The sequence below is a fragment of the Pelodiscus sinensis genome, chromosome 17 (assembly GCF_049634645.1).
Source record: "Pelodiscus sinensis isolate JC-2024 chromosome 17, ASM4963464v1, whole genome shotgun sequence".
NCBI lineage: Eukaryota > Metazoa > Chordata > Testudines > Trionychidae > Pelodiscus > Pelodiscus sinensis.
Genome location: NC_134727.1, coordinates 2,442,557 through 2,458,305, shown reverse-complemented (window position 1 = coordinate 2,458,305; position 15,749 = coordinate 2,442,557). Strand labels below are relative to the sequence as shown.

General features: G+C 50.4%; 1 protein-coding gene across 5 annotated transcripts in view; it reads right to left on the bottom strand.

Annotated features, from left to right (window-relative positions):
* Positions 1-15,749, bottom strand: part of NRG2 (neuregulin 2) — a 199,531-nt gene that overhangs the window by 79,471 nt on the left and 104,311 nt on the right. For 4 of the 5 annotated variants that reach the window (XM_075900098.1, XM_075900096.1, XM_075900097.1 and 1 more), the window contains 2 exons: positions 8,058-8,176; positions 3,587-3,652 (listed from right to left, as the gene is read on the bottom strand). In XM_075900098.1, the coding sequence (XP_075756213.1) occupies positions 3,587-3,652; positions 8,058-8,176 (185 nt within the window). The remainder of the gene's footprint in view (positions 1-3,586; positions 3,653-8,057; positions 8,177-15,749) is intronic. The other variant, XM_075900099.1, reaches the window with a different exon arrangement.

The following is a 15,749-nucleotide window of genomic DNA, read 5'->3' as shown; positions in this document are numbered from 1 at the left end:
GAAATAGTTGCGTAGTGTAAACATACCCTCAAGGAGGTTTTTTTTTTTTCATCTCTTGCACACACCACCTAGGTGGAACATTTTCTAGCTATGTACCTATAGGACCTATTATAGTCCATCTATAGTTGGAACACAGCATGCTGCTGCCTAGGGTTAAAAGCCCCAACCCCAGACACCCTGAAATAAGCAAGGCAGAGGATGATGTATAAAGAAGTTCAGATAATCAGTAAAATGCTTCATTTAGGAAATAGTAACTGCCCAGCTACAAAATAGGAAATAACTCCATAGGCAACAGTACTGCTGAAAAGGGTCCCTGTGGATAGTTCTCTGAAGAAAACATCTGTTCCGTGCGTAGCACAGTCACAAAACCTCACACCATGTTAGGAACCACTAGGAAAGAGAAAGTTAATAAGACAGAAAATATGATGACACGATGTAAATCCCTCCTACGCCTTTCTCCACTGACTTCACACTTCAATACACGGACTTGGCCCTGGTTTCCAGTGAGCACGTAAGAAATGTCCAGCACAGCAGTTTCATGCTGGTGAGCTTTGATGGGGTTCCCAGGAAGGCTTATAACAGAAAAAGCCAATTGCTGCCTTAGTGATGGCGCTTTTCCCACCTCCCCATAAGAACGACAATCAGAGCACAGCTTCAAAATAACCAGGTGTCCCTGCTGTCAAAGTGGAGGTGACATTTACCGAAAGAGGGAGACCTTCACCCAGAGGCAAGCTGGGGTGGAAAAGAAAGAGACAAACAATGAACGTTTTCCTGCATAGCAATTTTCTGATTTTCCTTTTTGTGCTGAGACACAGTGTGAGCCCATTTTCCACACCGGTTACCCCGGAAAAAATCCCATAAAAGCTCGATGATGCAGGGGATTTCTACTAGTCAGCTTTCAGTTAAACCTGTGCAAATCCAGAGGGACTCCAGGGAAGCAGATCATGACTCTGGATTCTTCCTGGCGTCACTGAGAGCAGATTGGTGAGTCCTGTGTTTATGATGCCATAAGTTGCCACATCATAGCCTGATGTGGCTCACGCAGCGTTTAGCATAAGCACAAGATTAAATTAGAAGATTAAATTAGACGGCCTCAAAAACAATGAGCCTTTTTTAAAGACAAACCGCTTTTCTCATTAGGAACCTTAACAAAATTGTATCCAGATGTATTACTCTGGTAGCTGATATACTTGAAATCTTCACCCACTATAAATACATGGGCTGAAGAGTTTACCTAGATACACGTGGATTTTTATTTCCTTAAATCATTGGGGTAGCAGGCTGGGAGATTGCTTAAAGTCCTTAATGTTGTCTCCTAAGAAATCTTAATAATATACCTATCAATATACCAGAACGATCATGTCTGTTGGTAGGGAGTTTTAACAGCCAGGAGATGGATCCTGCCAAACAGAAGCATCCACATTAAAATTATAACCACATTAAAATCACCCTTTCCCCAAACCCAGAATCTGCTAACTTTTTTTGGGGGGGGGGGGGGCATATCTTAATTTACAGCCTTCTCCTGAGAGCTTGACTCCCCAGGTCCAATCCAACCCAACAGGGCTTCTTGTGTTCAGATCACTCACGTGGATAAATCGTGCAAGGTACAGCCTTTACGACCCTAACCCTTTCCAGACGACTGTCCCTCTGTCAGCAATGTGATTTGTCCTGTGTACCCCCAAATTCACCTCACCCCTTGAGTACAAAATCAGACATAAATGTACAAACGCGTCACGGCACGCTGCTCCCGACAAGCGGCCGACTTTCTCATTTTACCATATTATTCTAAAATCAAGCCATTGGAATATAAGTATTGGACTGACATTCCCGTATGCAGTATACGGAGCAGTATCAACAAGCCATCGTCTGTGTGAAATTTTAATTTGTACTGACTTCGCGCCTGCTCTTTATGTAGCCTGTTGTGAAACCAGGCAGATAGCTAGATGAGCTGATGTAGCCCTGGAAGACTTCTGTGTAGCCGGGAGTCCGTATATCCTGGACTGAGAACTCCCGCCTTAGATAGGACTCCCAATAGAATTGCTGGGCCTTGAGCAAGGTGGGCGGACTTTGGGCGGGAGGGGCGGAGCCAGCCCTTCAGCACTGCCCTGTCCTGGGGCTCTGGCGGTGATTTAAAGGGCCCCAGGCTCAGGCCAGGCATGTGATAGTGGCAGTGACAGCAAGAAGACCCTTTTCAGTCATCGGGCTCTGGGGCGGTTTCCCTTTTGGCCCCACCCCATCGGCGACCCCGGCTTTAGACTCTACATTTTCAGGGCAGGGATGTTATTGTTTCCTTGCGTGTACACATATCACATGGTATTGATAATGACAACAAATACATGAGCCTGGCTGAACTAGCCCGCAGTATGGGCTGCAGGATCAGGCCCTTCAATTTCACGTAAGGACCCAGCCCTACATAACATCTCCCTGAGCGAAGTGGTTGTGCTGCCACATGTGGTCACACAGTGCCCTAGTGAACAGCAAGGGCCATCAGTCGCTCCTTAGAAACGTACAGCCGGCATCCCCTTGGTTTGTAACCCCCGTGGATTCGTTTTACCGAAACGTTTAGCTATAAAAATGAAGTGCCGTCATGGGTGAGAAATCACATGCTGAAAAGACTGTGGGGGATACAAGGGGATTTAAGGGCTAACACGAAGCTCTGATCCTGCAGACTTAAGTATGAGCACGACCTTCTCACGTCAGAAAGATTTTGGACCCACTCTTGACATCTTCCCCCTAGCGCTCTGTACTGTTAATCGCAGGACTCACTCTACAGAAGTGGAAATGTACCAAGGAACTCAACATCGTTTGGTCTACAGATCCAGCTGAGAGTCAATTGTTATGGGATGTCCAGGGTATTGTCTGTGTTAGGTTAGTCACGTGTCTTTGAAAAGAGAGGGGGACCCATTTATAGAAACAGCATTATACACCTGAACAAACTGCGGGATAATACATATATCTGTCAGACATTGGGCTTTTATATAGTTCCTGCCTGGTGGCTAGTATAGTTCTATTTTTAATGGTCTATATTCCTTTTGGGGAGAAATCTAATAAAAATGAATGACAAAAACATTTCTGCCCAATGAAATATTTCAGTAAATCTACTCTTACTTTCGAGAAATGTCTGATAAAAATGCAGCAATAGAGTGCAACTCTATTTTCCTGCTATTATCCATCCTGTGCATGTATACATTAAGCAGGGACTTTTTTCTTGGTTTTCCTATGTTCCTGCTTCACCTTGGGAGTAGGGGAAACTTTAAACTGAAAAACAGAAAAGAAAGTTATATATCTGACCTATATAAATAAAATATATTCACTGAAAGAGTTTGCATCTCTTAAAATGTGGCTAAGGACATTAAAAGCTCCCTGATCCTCAAGTTAGGATACCATCTCTCTCTGCAGCTTAGATGTCAGAAACAAACATTTCTTTTGAAGGATCTACTTAGTGGTCAAATCCTTGCTCGGAAATGGAGCAGAAGCAGAGATTAAGTATATGCCAGACTATAATAAAGTATTAAAGTGGAATGTGTTGAAGAAGCAAAGTAAAGAAAGAGAGAAAAATTGGGTGAGGGGGAAAAATGATACTTACGCTCTTCTTCCATTACAACTAATTTAGTTTCTGAGGCAGGTAAGACTTGTGGTGCATTCGTTGTTCCTGGGGAAATTAAGGTAGAAAGCAATGAATATCCATTGGCAGCTGAAGATCATGGTGGAATAGCTATTTTGGGAAGGTGTGTTGGAACAGGTGGGGAGGGTCTTGCTGGTACAGAACACACAAGGAGGTGTTTAAATGTGTTTGCTGTGATTGGCCTATTTAGCATTCTCATTTGAATAATCACACAAAGGAGTCCCGTTAAGGAGTGCACTTCTTTGTTGAGCCACCTGATAGAAGGCGCTTCACTCAGCTAGCATCCCTGTGTTTACAATGCGGAGGAGTTCAGGAAGTGGAGATACAGGCCTGACTCTGGCATGGGGAGGAGACAGTGGAATGATGTTTCTTTCCCTGACAGGATGGTATCCAAAGGTAGAACCACAGGAAGCCACCGAGACAAGCGGTGAGTGAGTTTAAGGAAAGGTAGGGTCATTTTATTACTGTACGCAACATTGGCGGCAGTGCGAGATAAAGGAAGGCAATAGATGGTCAACATGTATGCTTACGGGCTCAGACTGATCAGTTTGCAGAAGACAGGAAGGAATTTCTCAGCTTCACTATGGCTAACTGCTAGTTTTTTAACCTTCCTCTGCTGCACAGGAGAGATTGAAATGTTGCCCAGCTGATTAGCAGAGCACCCACAACTTGTGGGGGTTTTTTTGCGGGTGGTGCACATTCACATATGCCTCAGTGCACATCACAAAAGTTATTCTGCACGTGGGTGGAAAAAAATCCACACATGGATGCAAAAGATTAGAGGGAACATTGGCCACCGCCCAAGGAGTTATACCAGTCTAGATAGGCTAGCGACTTGCCTTGCAATGGAAATTGTCTGTGGATAAGAAATACTGGAAAATGCTAGACACTGACTGAGAGGCCTCGCCAATGGGCGTTCTCTCTACCCAGGGCCCAGCCTCGTCTCTCCCTCACAATCTGCAAACGAGAAAAGGAGAAATCAGCAGGGCGCGAGACCTCGGCGATACTGCTGGGAAATCACCGCAGGCGGGGAGACCTGGGAGCCCCCCCCCCCATCGCCCAGAGGTGAAGAGAGAGAACAGCAGAAAAGGGCCTTCGTGGGCGTCTCACATCCGTTAAGGAAGTAAAAAAACAAAACCTCTCTATTTTCTGGTGTGAATGTTTTTTTCTTACACTTCCCAGCACAGTGGTGCCCAGCAGGACTGAAAGCGGGGAGGGTCAAGCACTGCGGCCCCCAGGGTGCAAAGCGAGGAGGGGAGGAGGACAGAAAAACAGCAGGGAATAGTACCCCGCCTTGGGACTAGGACCCCGCACGACCTGCCGCCACAACAGCAGGAGCAGGATAAACATTCCCACAAACCAGGTGGGAGCAGCTGGGAGCGGGTGGGGCGGGGCGGGAGCAGGACTGGAAAGCGAGTCCAGCTCAGGGCTCCTGTAGAGGGCACAGATATATTTGCTTGCCCAAGCACTGCAGGATCAGGGGAGGGAAAGCTCTTACGTCGGTTTGTTTCCCCCAGTGAGGTTACATTTGCTCGGGCCACACTGAAATATACGTTGGCAATTTCTATTAACAATGCCCCTTAATAATGTAGAGAACAAAGAGGACATGGCTAACTATGTTACTTGTCACCAGAGGCACTGAGACCACTGACAAGGGAGAGCGAAGTCCGCTTAACAAAGGGGCCGCTGGCTTTTAGCTCACGCAGTAGGGGCACGTGGCATCAGCCCCGCAGGTTCCAGGTTCAGTTCCACCTGCTGATAACCAGGGTCCATCGGCTTTATATACTGACGTGTTTAACTGGTTGTTAAGTATCAGTGCAACATGAGACTGCAGCTATTGTTAGTTCCATTGAACAAAGGCAGGTTGCAGAGAGAGAGAGAGAGAGAGAGAGAGAGAGAGTGTGTGTGTGTGTGTGTGTGTTCATTCGGAGGGCAGGGAGTCGCAGGAGGGCAGAGAACGAGGGAGAGGTGAGAATGACACTGTAACAACACCGGAAGAGAGCCAGAGCAAAGGTGGATAGGTCTGCGGCTAGGGAATACAGTGACACTGTTTTCTCCCGGAAGTTGTTTTTAATTTTTTTCTGCACACGCTTCGCATATGCTGCAAACGCCTGGCTGTAATATCTACCACTAGTACCTCCAGTAGCTACTCTGTCAAACTCGCTAGGACTGAATGTAGTGTGGTGGTATCAATACCAACCCAAAGTCAGAACGAGATTAAAGTTAACAAGTAAATCCTTGAGCCCCAGGGTCTCTTTCATTACAGCTTCAGCTGGGAGGGTCGGCAGCAGGCACCAGCTCTCTGAATCTCAGGGCACGGTGCCAATCCAGGACATTTCAACGGAGCTAAACTCATCATTTAATTAAAAATACAAAACCAAACAAACCCCACAGCGGTGTCACAATGTACATGGCACAATGGAGCTGCCAAACGCCCAGGGTCTGGGTCAGACAGAACATTTATCGTATCATTTAACGTGGCATTCGGCTTATCGCCATACAAAGGTGTCGCCTGTTGGACTGATTTTCCTTGCCGGAGGCCTGGGTTCGGCAGCGCTTGTTCTCCTAGAGTGGCGTTTGATTCCTATTTCGTCCTTTTCTCTTCTTTGCTTTACTCAGGTGACGTCCATTGTATGGAGTTAAGATTCCAAGGCCTAAAAAGATCAGGCGGGGAACCTATGTCCAGTTTCCTTTGACTGCCTGTGTCGTCCAGCCTGCACTGCTCTGGCATGCATATGTTGCATCCTATTGCGCTGCGTTTGTGTTCCTTGCTTTCCTTCCTGTTTTCTCCATGTTCTTGGTGGAGTGAGAAAGAGATTCAAGCGGCAGGCTGATGCAGAAAGAGGCAGGCACGAGCCCCAAGCAACTTACGATGGAATTGGCAGATAAGACAGGGGGGTTCGCTGCCGCCTCAGAGAGGACCCGGCGCCAAGGGAAACGTGCTGCCGCCGAAAGGCACCACACGCTCCTTGAGGAGGGAGGTTTGCAGCAGCGCGGATTGGCAGGCGACAGAGCAGAGGTGCAGGTGGCATGGGAGAGGGGAGGTTTGAATTTAGTGCAGAAGCAGAGGGAGCCAGGGAAGGACTTTGGAGAAGAGACTGGCGAGGTCAGCGCCGTGCCGGACTGCGGCTGCATGCAGCGACCATCCCTTCTCTTTACCTCGCGCAAGCCGTCAACAGGAGAGCCCCAGGCTTGTGCTCAGCATCGGCTACTCTGCACTGAGGCTTGGCACTGGCAGGCCCAAGAGTGAAGGTGCTACTGCTAATGCAGCCAGCGGCCACACGCCTAAGGTACGCCTCCCCTGCTTGCTGGGCTCGTAGCGGACATGTCGGGGTAAAGTAGAGCTAGATAACGGCTCAGAGCACCGAGAGCCAGGGCTGGGAGCTGCAAACAAACTTTATGGGACCGTGGGAAACTTGGCCACCCCCATGACAAGCGGCCATCCCATTAATTAGAATCATGCTGGACCACTGAGGTTGCTGGACCAGAGTGCCGGACTGGAGAGGTTCGACCTGTCCTGCCAGTGACTTACCAGTCTCAGATGCATGAAATATGAAAGGGCTACATCTTCAAAACCCAGCTGCTTAAGCGGAGGCCACCAAGTATATGCTGTGTCTGATTTGCAGGCACGATCACCTGCTGCCCATGCAATGCCTAGGCTTGAGAATGCTGTTCTAACTGTTTAAAGGGGTTGTGTTGTCCAGTTAGCGAACTCTGGGTTCTTTTCCTAAACTGGAAGAGGCAGCAGAGCCTCTTCCACACAATGCTTAACACACAGCCAGCATGTAGCATCCGGAGGCCTGTACAGACACAGACGTGCACCTTTTATTTTTACAGATGGGACAGCTCAGCCATGCAGGGAGACAGTGATGACGTGAGGTGACCAATGGAGGCCCAAGCCTACGAGCACCGGCGAGGCAATGCTGCGAGCTGAAGATACAGCTGGGAGCAATGCAGCTTATTGTGATGTGCAGTAGGAAGTGGATCATGTGACGTGCCCAACTCCAGTAACACTGAAACAGGCTCCACCCACTAGCCCACATGACCCTCCGAGAGAGGGAGCACACTTCACTGGATGCCCATCTGTTGGCATTTCACTCCAACAAGCCCCACCTGCCCCAGCCATCGTCTTCTTCTGCTCAACTCTGCTTCTCAGAGTGTAAACCCTCCACTGCCCCCGCCTCCCGTTGTTCTTTCGAATCGTATTTTGTTTCCAGCCGGTGTAAAGTGTCGCTCACCCGCTCCGCCAGCAGTGGGGAGTGACCATAAACACTTATGCTAAGGCTGCGTTTTCCTTTGTCTCCCACGATGGCTTCCCAGGAGTGCATGGAAGCCCCAGCCCACACACACGACAGATCCTGTGCAGAGCACGCCGCCCCCGTGTAAGAAAGGCAACAGCCGTCTCCCGACAGCCTCTGGCTTCTCAACTTACCACTTCTCACAGCAAGGCTGCCTTTGGCCGTGTCTTTCCCTAGCACGTTCTCTGCTTCACAGCTGTACTCCCCGGCGTCTTCCAGCTTCACCTTATTGAACTGCAGCCTGGAAATTTTTCTGTCGAAAAACAAAATATATTTTTTTTTTACTTTCCCATGAACGCTGTTTATGAGGTTAAAAACACAGCGCCCTCTCCCCCCACCTGTGCCTGGCTGGCACAGTCACGTGGTGCGGATGGCAGGCTGTCTGAGCTCAGGCACGACTGCGGGGTGAGTCTGATCGGCGTGGGGAAATTGCAAGCACTCCAGGAAAGCGCTCGGGCGTAACGCAGGAAGTGATGCTCTGCCCCGAGCGAGCAGGGAGCCGAGGCCGGAGAGCGGCACTCGCGGACGCGGGGGCAGGGTCTGTCTCCCGATGAAGCCAGCAGCCTGGGAGCTGAGCGTTATGCTCCAGCCCTGTAACTAAAGGGTTGATTATCTCCCCGTGGATGTGGAATGACACCTAGACAATCTGAGTTATCTGGGGTGGGCGGAACCCAGGTCCAGCAACTGGCTACTGGCGCATGGTGAGTATTCCCACGCCTCCGCAGAGCCGCCGGACCCAGCCACTGGCGGGAGACATGAACTCGAGCACCGTGTTTTACACGTTTCCTTGCAAGCCAGCACCACCGAGTCTGAACTCCTCAAGGATCACGTACAGATGGGACCCCCCCTGGTCCAGCACCCTTGGGGCCTGACCCGTCCTGGATGCGGCATTTTGCCAGACCAGGGGAGGTCATAACTGGCCCCACTGCTACCAGCCCCCCAGCCCTGGACTGGACACTGACCTTCTGGTTCCTGCCCCCCCCCGCGCCAGGTGCCAGCCATGATGCCCTGCCGGTATCCCCCCTGCCCCTCCCAGCTCCCAGCCTTGCTGGGCAGCCCAGCTGGGTCGCGCCCGGGCGCCAGACCTCTACCGAGGCTCTCTGGTCCTGGAACATCCATGGCCCTTCAGAACCAGAGATGTTGCTGGACCAGAGAGTCCCAGTTTACAGAGGTTCAACCTGTACCACGAAGGTAGTGGTGTGTACTATGCTCTGATTGGACACAGGCGAAGCTGGAGGCGGGGCTTGAATGCAGGGCTTTCACACTCCAGCCCTCTGCTACTGGAGCTAGCAGGGCGGCCGGTTTTAGCCTCCCTTTGGCCAGCAGCTAGAGGTAGTGTCCCAGCCTCGGTACTGCTAACACACAGGGTCCGAAGGCCACGTGGGTTCCAGGGTTCCAAGCGGCTAGAAACACCTGGAGCAAACACACTGGACCAGGCTGCAACTAACGTTACCATCTGCGCTTAATTAGCAAGAGAACAGGTATTCGGGAGAGCAGCTCGGCAGCCCCTAGGGAGAAGTGTGCCGGCGCCCGAACACAGAGGAAAATGACCCTGAATGTCCCAACAGATAACGCACAAGACGGGGTAGCTGCTGGTGTCTGCTACAGACCATCAATGACACCAGGGAACAGGATAATTGGCTCCTCCTATAATACGAATGGGAAAAGAGTGGGGACATCATAGGGGACTTCCATGCATCACTCCAATTGAACGGTCTCTTGCTGACCATGCTGGGAATTTCTAAATGTTATAGATGACAATTTCCTAGCTCGGAAAGTTCTGCATCCTACACATGAGAATTCTATACTAGACCTTGACAGAAAAAAGGAAGCTGATTGTAGAACTAAAAAGTAATGGTAGCTTAGTAATAAGTAATTATAATTTGATTACATTTAGCGTGTGTAAACAGAATTAGGTCCAGTCCAGAATTAGATATTTGGTGCTTTTAAAGGGGCCAATTTCATAATGCTGAAAACAATTATGAGCCCAGTCTGCTAGGAGAAAGAATTTAATCAGACACATGTGAATGATGAACAGGAATTGTTTTAGAACACTTTGCTAGATGCCCTAAAAGCCCCAATCGAAGAAGAATTTAGAAGAAAAATGAAGGCAACTGCATGTATGTATAAATGATTGCATAACTAAATAAAAGGAAAGGAAAAGTTTATAGTAATGAATATAAATCAGAAACTAGCAATTGCAGAAAATTGATAAAGGAAGCAAAGGGACACAAGGAGAAATCTATGGCCAGCAGAGGTAAAAGGACAAAAGAATGGAGTTTTGTGAGTACATTAGGAACAAAAAGAATCTCATCAATAGTACTGATAGAATTATCAATAATAAAGCAGAAAAGCAGATGTGTTCAATAAATATGTCTGTTCTACATTCGGGGAGGAAGGAACAGACGATATCATCAAAGAACATCCTAACACTCTTTCCATTCCACTAATATCTCAGAAGGATGCTAAACAACATATGCTAAAGAGAGACATTTTTTAAGTCCATAGGCTCAGATAATTTGCATCCAAGAGTCTTTAAATTGCTGGCTGAGGAGCTCACTGGACTGGTAATGTTGATTTTCAGTAAGATTTTGAGCAGCGAGGATGTTCCAGAAATCTGGAAAAAAGCTTGTTTGCCAATATTTTAAAAAGGATAAATGAGATGACCTAGATAATTACAAGCCTCTGAATCTGATATCAGTCCTAGGCAAAATAATGGAGCAGCTGGTATAGGTCTTGATTAATAAAGAATTAAAGGGGGGTAATATAATTAACACAAGTCAACATGGGTTTATGGAAAACAGATCCTGTGCAATTAACCTGATATCTTTTTTTGAAGAGATTACAAAGTGTGGCTGACACAGCACAACAGAGTTGGCATAACATACTTTCACGTAGTACTGCACATTAGTTTGATTAAAAAAACCGGAATGGTATAAAATTAACCTGGTGCCAATTAAATAGATTAAACATTGGGCAAACTGATAAGTCTCAAAATGTTACTGTAAATAGGAAATCATCTTTAACTGGGGTGTTTCCAGGGAGGTGCCAAAGGAATTAGTTCTTGGCTTACTTAACATTTCCCCTAGGGAAGGGCTTATTGAGGTTGATTGGTTTGTGCGTTTTTAAAACAATCGTACAATTAGGATGGGAAATGTAAGTCAAACAACGGGGTTTTGAGTTTAGTTCTGAAAGCAGAGAGGCTAGTGCTGACACTGATCGCTCAGGGATCTGAGTTCCAAAGGTTACAAGACTCTGATCTTTCATCCTGTTGAGATTTTTCTACTATCTTGACAATTTTTCATAGAACCCTAGAACTGAAAGGGACCTCGAGAGGTCATTGAGTCCAGTCCCAGCCCTCACGGCAGCACCTACACCAGCTAGACCATCCCTGCCAGGTGTCTGTCCAACCTGCTCTTCAGTATCTCCAGTGATGAAGATCCCACAACCTCCCTAAGAAATGTATTCGATAATAAACACTGGAATAAATTGCCTAGGGGGGTTGTGGAAACTCCATCCCTGGAGATATATAAGAGCAGGTTGGACAGACCCCTGGCAGGGATGCTCTAGATGGTTCTTGGTCCTGCTGGGAGGTCCCTTCCAGTTCTAAGATTCCAGCGTTTAACCCCCGACAGGTAGGAAGCTTTTCCTAATGTCCAACCTAAACCTCCCTTGCTGCAATTTAAACCCATTGCTTCTTGTCCTGTCCTCGGAGACCAAGGAGAATAATTTTCTCCCTCCTCCTTATAACACCCTTTTAGATACCTGAAAGCTGCTCTCATGTCCCCCCTCAGCCTTCTCCTTTCCAAACTAAACAAGCCCAATTCTTTCAGTCTTCCCTCCTCACTCATTTCGCATTCCCTGCTGAGATCCATTCAGGAGTGTTACCCGCCAGGCAGACCATCGCATTTTTCTTGAGGAAGGCAGCACCCTGGCTCCCATGTTCTCTTCATTCAGCTAAAGGGCCAGGATCGTGTTCTAATTCATCCTTGGTGCAACTCCATTGGCTGGTTAGATTCTACACTGTTGGGTTTGTTAACCCTCCGTACCGATGATACTGTGGCCTTTGTATGCTGCTTAGAATATTATGGTTGGGTTGCTCTGAATCATTTCGGCTCAGAGTCCAGGGGAGCCGAGTCTCCACCCACTGCTCCAGATGGGCCAGGGGAGTAGGTTTGGGGGGGCTTGCAAGCCTCCATGCTGTAGCCCAACTCCCCTGCTGGGAGCACTGGTCAGCGGAGCAGAAGAAGCCCCTGCCACACTCCCTGAAGCACCAGGTATGTGGACGGGGCAAACCCCTGCCCTGACCCCTATTGCTAGCAGGGGAGCAAGGGGAAGTGAAATGGGGGAGGGGGTGTGCAGGCACAGATTTTCGTGGGGTCTCATCTTATGGAGGCCCTGGCCCAAACATCTATCCCTTCTCTTTCTCATAACACAAGAACTAGGGGTCGCCAAATGAAATGAATAGGCAGCAGGTTTAAAACAAACAAGACGTTCTTCTTCATTCAGCGCACAGTCAACCTGTGGAACTCCTCACCAGAGGATGTTGGAAGACCAGAACTTTAACAGGGTTCAAAAAAGAACTTGATAAATTCATGGAGGGTAGGTCCATCAATGGCTTCAGAAGGAAGTATAATGGATTGTGTGGAGAACATGGCCACGGGAAAGCACCTGGTTCAGAAATGAGTCACAACCCTGACGTTTCTCCCAACTTGACCCAACCTATTTCTTCACCTGACGTTTTGTTCACTTTTTATAGAATACAATTCTGAAAGCCAGACACACCTGGAGGGTAGAAAAACAATGCACAGCTGCATGGCTCCGGGCAGTTTTGTATTCCAGTGCACAATGTCGAGATTAGGCAATAAAAACAGGCAGCAAACAGGAAACATAAAATGGCCGAAAATGAACAAAAGCGGGAAATGAGGTGTGGAAGTGGTTAGACAAGCAGCATCCTCGCCCGGGGGAGGAGGGTTGGGGTCCCTCTATCCTGTCCCCCCTTACCCCGTTACCTGTGGTGGCCCTGCCAGGCCTTCTCCTGCCACTAGCGCCCTTCTGGGGCTCCGGGAGCCACCTCCGACACTCCCTCAGCTCACCCGCCTACTCTCCCCTGGCTCCGACTCAGGGCCAGGACCCCTGCGGGGGAGGCTGCAGCCATGGGCAGTACCGGTGCCAACTCTCCCAGACTGAACGCCATTTACTGTAGTGACATCATGTCCGTCCGCGCCGGGCGAGCTGGCAACCAGGAGCAGGCCAGGAGGGAGCCGAGCCAGAGGAGAAGCAGCCGGCCGTGCAGCCGGCTGGAGAGAAGGGCACTTTTCAGGGGAAAACATCACTTCTCTCTAGCTGCCCCCTGCTCCACCCTCCAGCCTGGGAGGGGGCTGAGCTGGGGGGACAAGTCGGGGGATGGAGATAGACCAGAACTGAGCCGGGAGGGGGATGGGGCAGCCGGGGCCCAGAGGTAGCACACCGCTGCACTGGGCATTATGAAATGCGGTGCCTCACGTCGCTACATGTTTTGCCTAGCGGGCAGGACCGCCCTGCCCTGCCTCACTTCCAAGGAAGCAGGGTTAAGACCCTCCTCAGATGACGCTGCGCTGTCTGGCTATGCAGCTGTCGCCACCAGCAGCCTTTCACTGCCCGGCTCGGGGCTCCTGACGTGTCCAGAGCTGGCGAGGCCGGCGGCACGGGAGGGAATGGAAATTACACATCCCCCTGCCCTGCAGAATCTAGCTGAAGGACCTGGACTCCCTTCGGGGCCGAGCATCCTTGTCAATCATCAATCAGAGCAAGAAGCCACGTGGGGAACCCCACAGCGCCCCCGTGCTGCCCCCAAGGCACAGCCTGGGTGCTCCCGAGCAAGATGGACTCCGTCCCGAGGCAGGTCCAGCTTCCAGCAGCCCAGGTGGGAACCTGGAAACGTGGGGGCGGGGGCTTCAAGTCCGTTTAAAGAAAAGACTCGAGTTTTATTTGACTGTGTTTAACAGGAACAGACAATCCGGGCAGACAAAGGGGGGCAGCTGCCCAGGGGCTGGTGATTCAGAAGGGCGCAGGGCCGCTGGCTGCTGCATCACTGCAGTAGTGGTGGTGCCTGGAGCCTGGCCCCTTTAAATTGCCCCCAGAGCCCTGGGCGGCCCCTAGGCATTCCTGGGGAGGCCGGGGTGCTGCATGGCACACTCCAGGAAGCAGTGAGAATGGGGGGCATGCCCACTAGCTCTGGCCCCGCCCCTTTTTCCTGAGGCCCTGCCCCACCCCTTTCAAGAGCATGGAGCCAGCCCTCCCCCCACCTTGCCCAGGTGCCGGGCGAGGCTGTAACCCGAGACCCAGGGCCATGGCACGGAGGGGCCTGCAGTAGGGTTACCAGGTGCCCGGTACTGACCCGGACAGTCTGGTATTTTCGCCTTCTGTCCGGTAAAAAAATTCAGAAAATACCTGACACCTAAAATGTCCGATACTTTCTGATTTTTTCCCGGCCAGGAGGAGAAAATCCCAGGTGGTCACCGGGTTCCGCAGGGGAGCTGTCCGGCCCGGAGCAGGGAGGCAAGGTGACGGACAGCCGCCGGCAGCCTGTTAGGGCCACAAAGCCTCAAAACCATTTCTTAAAGGGGCCGTGCTGCTTTTTATTTTCTTAGCTTAACAACTCTCGGGGGGTTGTTGTTTTTTTTTGCTCAACAACTTTGGTCGCCCCCTTTTTTTTTCCCTCAACGGAATTTTTTCCCTGGTGTTTTTTGGGGGGGGGGGAGAGAAGGGGTTGGTATTTTTGGTTAAAAACCATGTGGCAACCCTAGCCTGCAGGAGTTCGCCCTGAGCAGGGAGCAGTTTGATTCGCATAACGCACTAGAGACCCTCCCAATCTCTCGAGCTAGGGAACACCGGGCCCTCACCAGCTCCTACGCATGGAGTGTGATACGCAGCCAGAATACAACCCCCAAGGCAGGGCCAGGGACCCACAGCCCAGCTCCACGGTTTGAGCCGGGGTGGGGACCTGGAACTGGAGCCGAGAGGTGGAGCCGGCATCGGGGGCAAGCCCAGAACAGGACTGAAGCGAGGCAGGAGAAAGAGCAACCCCATGCTGAGCACCCCATGAGCTGCTGCCCTCAGCCAGCCAGGTGTCCTACCATACCCCAGCTGACCCCATTCCTCCGCCCAACAAGCCCCACCTGCTTGGTTAGGGTTACTAGGTGTCCGGTACTGGTACAGTCTGGATGCATTCACACAGCTGAGAGACCCCAGTGCACCAGGGTTAGACAGTGCAGCGCAGACACCCCAAGGGGGAAATTACAGAGGTGTTTACATTTCGGCAGGCTCGTCCAATGGTCAGCCTCGTCCGAACGGAGCATCCAGAGCACGTCACGCGCGCGACGGGCAAGCCTCGCCGTCTCAGTCAGACATTTCGTGCCACAGCAAAGAGCTCGCCTCAAGCCTGGGACAGAAAAGCAACCTGAACCAGCAGGCCGCCCAGCGTGTGAGCCCGGGAAGAGCCATGTGCATCGCTCTCTGGTTTGAGCTCGTGACAACGAAGAGCTTAGAAATGCCAGCGACAGTTCCTGCTCCTAGACAAACGGGAGCCCCCGCACACCTGTCCCGGCCAGGGCTGGACCGCGTGGCCAGGCACCACAAGCAGAGTAACTCAATCGTCATTGTATTTCCCAGGGTGTTGGAAAAGATCTACCAGACTCGGAGCAGCCTGGGCGGTGGAAGGTCTGCTCTGGCGATCTGAATACAGCTTAGCTCACTCCGCTCTTTCCAGTCCCATCAGTGGCTTGGTATTTCAATGTAGCAGGTGATGCGACGCCAGCCAATACTCTCTTGCACCCAAGAGGCAG